The sequence below is a fragment of the Lathyrus oleraceus genome, chromosome 4 (assembly GCF_024323335.1).
Source record: "Lathyrus oleraceus cultivar Zhongwan6 chromosome 4, CAAS_Psat_ZW6_1.0, whole genome shotgun sequence".
NCBI classification, from domain to species: Eukaryota; Viridiplantae; Streptophyta; class Magnoliopsida; order Fabales; family Fabaceae; genus Lathyrus; species Lathyrus oleraceus.
The window spans coordinates 370,072,450-370,074,995 of record NC_066582.1 but is presented as its reverse complement, the minus strand read 5'-3'; the positions used below and the strand labels follow the sequence as shown (position 1 = coordinate 370,074,995).

General features: G+C 36.3%; 1 protein-coding gene across 1 annotated transcript; it reads left to right on the top strand.

The window, feature by feature from the left end:
- The first annotated feature begins 1,482 nt into the window (after nt 1–1,482).
- On the top strand, nt 1,483–2,338 carry LOC127135546 (U11/U12 small nuclear ribonucleoprotein 31 kDa protein). Its single transcript, XM_051062211.1, has one exon. The coding sequence runs from the start codon at nt 1,505–1,507 to the stop codon at nt 2,336–2,338; it is 834 nt and encodes a 277-aa protein (XP_050918168.1). The 5' UTR covers nt 1,483–1,504.
- The last annotated feature ends 208 nt before the right edge of the window (nt 2,339–2,546 follow it).

The following is a 2,546-nucleotide window of genomic DNA, read 5'->3' as shown; positions in this document are numbered from 1 at the left end:
CCCACAACGACAATAAAGTGGATGAATTTTTCTGAAATGAGTCATCTTATATCAAATGTATATGACTGAGTTTTAGTTTAGTTTACAAGACATAGTTTTTCGTAAATCGTTTTCCCTCTGCTAAGTTGCCCTCCAAATAATTTAAATGGCCGGGTTGTCTTGATTAGACAGATTGCTACTAAGATGCATTTTATACAAGCTTATTTGAAACGAGGGTGTCCTCTACCACCAACATTCGTAGAATGGAGAGAACGTCTTAAGGAAGAAACATTGAGTGAGAACTTTGCTTTTTTGGATAGGATGCATGAGTTCTAGAAATTAAATGATGTTGAAAAATAATACAATAGAAAAAAGTCTAATGCGAAAAGTTCAATAAATTTAAAAAGATGTCATCGATTTTGATGCATTTTAATCGTATGTACTTCTAATTTTGTTGATTCACTATGTTCATTTTTATTCTTATATCTTCATTTTAAGATGTCCAAACATAATCTAAGCGTATAAATAAAGCATTACTTTTGAAAACAAATTAATTGTTGAGTTTCTAGTAAGAGATGAGTCCTCTTCAATTCTGGACAAATTCTACATAAGAGTTTTTAAATGTTGTGAAACTGAAGTTATTAGACTAAGGTTTTGCTTAAATTGATGCAATGAGATGATATGAAGTGATATGAGATGAAATAGAATAAGATTACATTGTTTGAGTTAATTAAAATCAGATCCAGTATAATAAAATTTTATTATTCTATTTTATTTCATTTCATCACTTTTCATTAGCATTGTTTCCCTTAGATATGAGGAATAAAAAATTACATCACTTTCTACTAGTATTGATCACTTTCTACGAGTATTGTTCCCTTTAATATGAGCAGAATGAAAATTTTCATCACTTTCCATCAGTATTGTTTCTCTTTTATATGAGCAGAATCAAAAACTTACTTTGTTTTTATCGCTAATTATTCAAATAATAAAGTAATAAAATTTCTATTTCACTCTATTCTATTTTTGCTAAATTTCAATAACTCTATTTATCTTAAGATATTAAAATATAATCTAAAATAATATAATAAAATTGTATATCTAACGAACTAGAAATTTTTGTCTTAAAAAATCTAGCATCATACTAACAAAAAATTATTAAAATTTATATATGCAGATGGGTGGCTGACCAATTAAATAAAAAATATTAAAACATAATAATTTTTAGTTTTATGCTATCTTTACAAGTACTCTGGCGGTGAGCAAGTTGTCCATTTACATATGGATAGTACTGCTTATAAAAAAATAAGAATGGATAAAACCATATATAAAACCAATCCAAAATATCCGGATCCATGTCCAGATCCGCTTGGAGTTTCGCTTCACTTCTCTAGGGTTTCTCAAACGCATTATAGAATCTCTCCACTCTCAGATTTCCTCTATAGATTAAAGAAGCATCGGAGAACTAATTCCGTCGCGGAAACCGAACGCCGTTGCCGGAAACAAAAAACCTGAACCGAAAAAAATGTCAAGCAAGAAGAAACACAAACGAAAACACAGCGACAGCGATGAAGACGACGACGTTTTCTACTACCGCTACTGCGCTTCGTCCTCAACCCCCAACACCACCACCGACACCACATCCAGTAATCAACCCCAATCAAAACCGAACAACAAAGGATCATCAATAGGAGGAACAGGTGAACCCTTAGCACCATCAAAATCGACGCTATACGTTTCTAATCTAGATTACTCCCTAACAAACTCCGATCTCCATACGCTCTTCTCTACTTTCGGCCGCATCGCGCGTGTAACCGTTCTCAAAGACCGTCACACGCGCCTAAGCCGCGGTGTCGCGTTTGTCCAATTCGTTTCTCGTAATGACGCCCAACGCGCCGTGGCGGAGATGAATAAGAAGATTCTCAATGGAAGGACTCTAACTGCTTCTATTGCTGCTGATAATGGACGTGCTCCGGAGTTTATTCGGAAGCGCGTGTACAATACTGAGACTGCTTTGTGTTATGAGTGTGGGGGGCATGGTCATTTGTCGTATGAGTGTCCTAAGAATCAGTTGGGGCCGAGGCCGCGGCCTCAGCCTAAGAAGCCGCGACGGGGATTTAGTGGGCTGAGGGATAGGGATGGGGAGGAGGAAGGTGATGAGGAGGAGGAGGAGGGTGGTCAGATTGCTGCGGAGCAGTTTGACGATAATTGGGCTTCTGTTGTGGATGATGAAGCGGGTGAAAGGTTGCTGGGGAGAAACAGAAATGATGATGAGGGTTTGGACAACAACAAGACGAAGAAGAAAGGGAAGAAAGCTGGGTATTTCAGTGATGAGAGTGATCATGATGATGATGATTGATCATGACTATGTAGCATTGACACTTCAGATTGAAGGTGTGTGTTTGGTATTCCGCATTACCGCATTATTCAACTAGTCCTGTGTGTCGTGTCTATATATGTGCCAGTGTTTCATAGATCTAAATGGCAATTTTTTGTTTTTATCAAGATATGGTGTAATTGATGAAATTGTTTATATGTTGTTGGCTTGGTTGGATGTGTTTATGGTT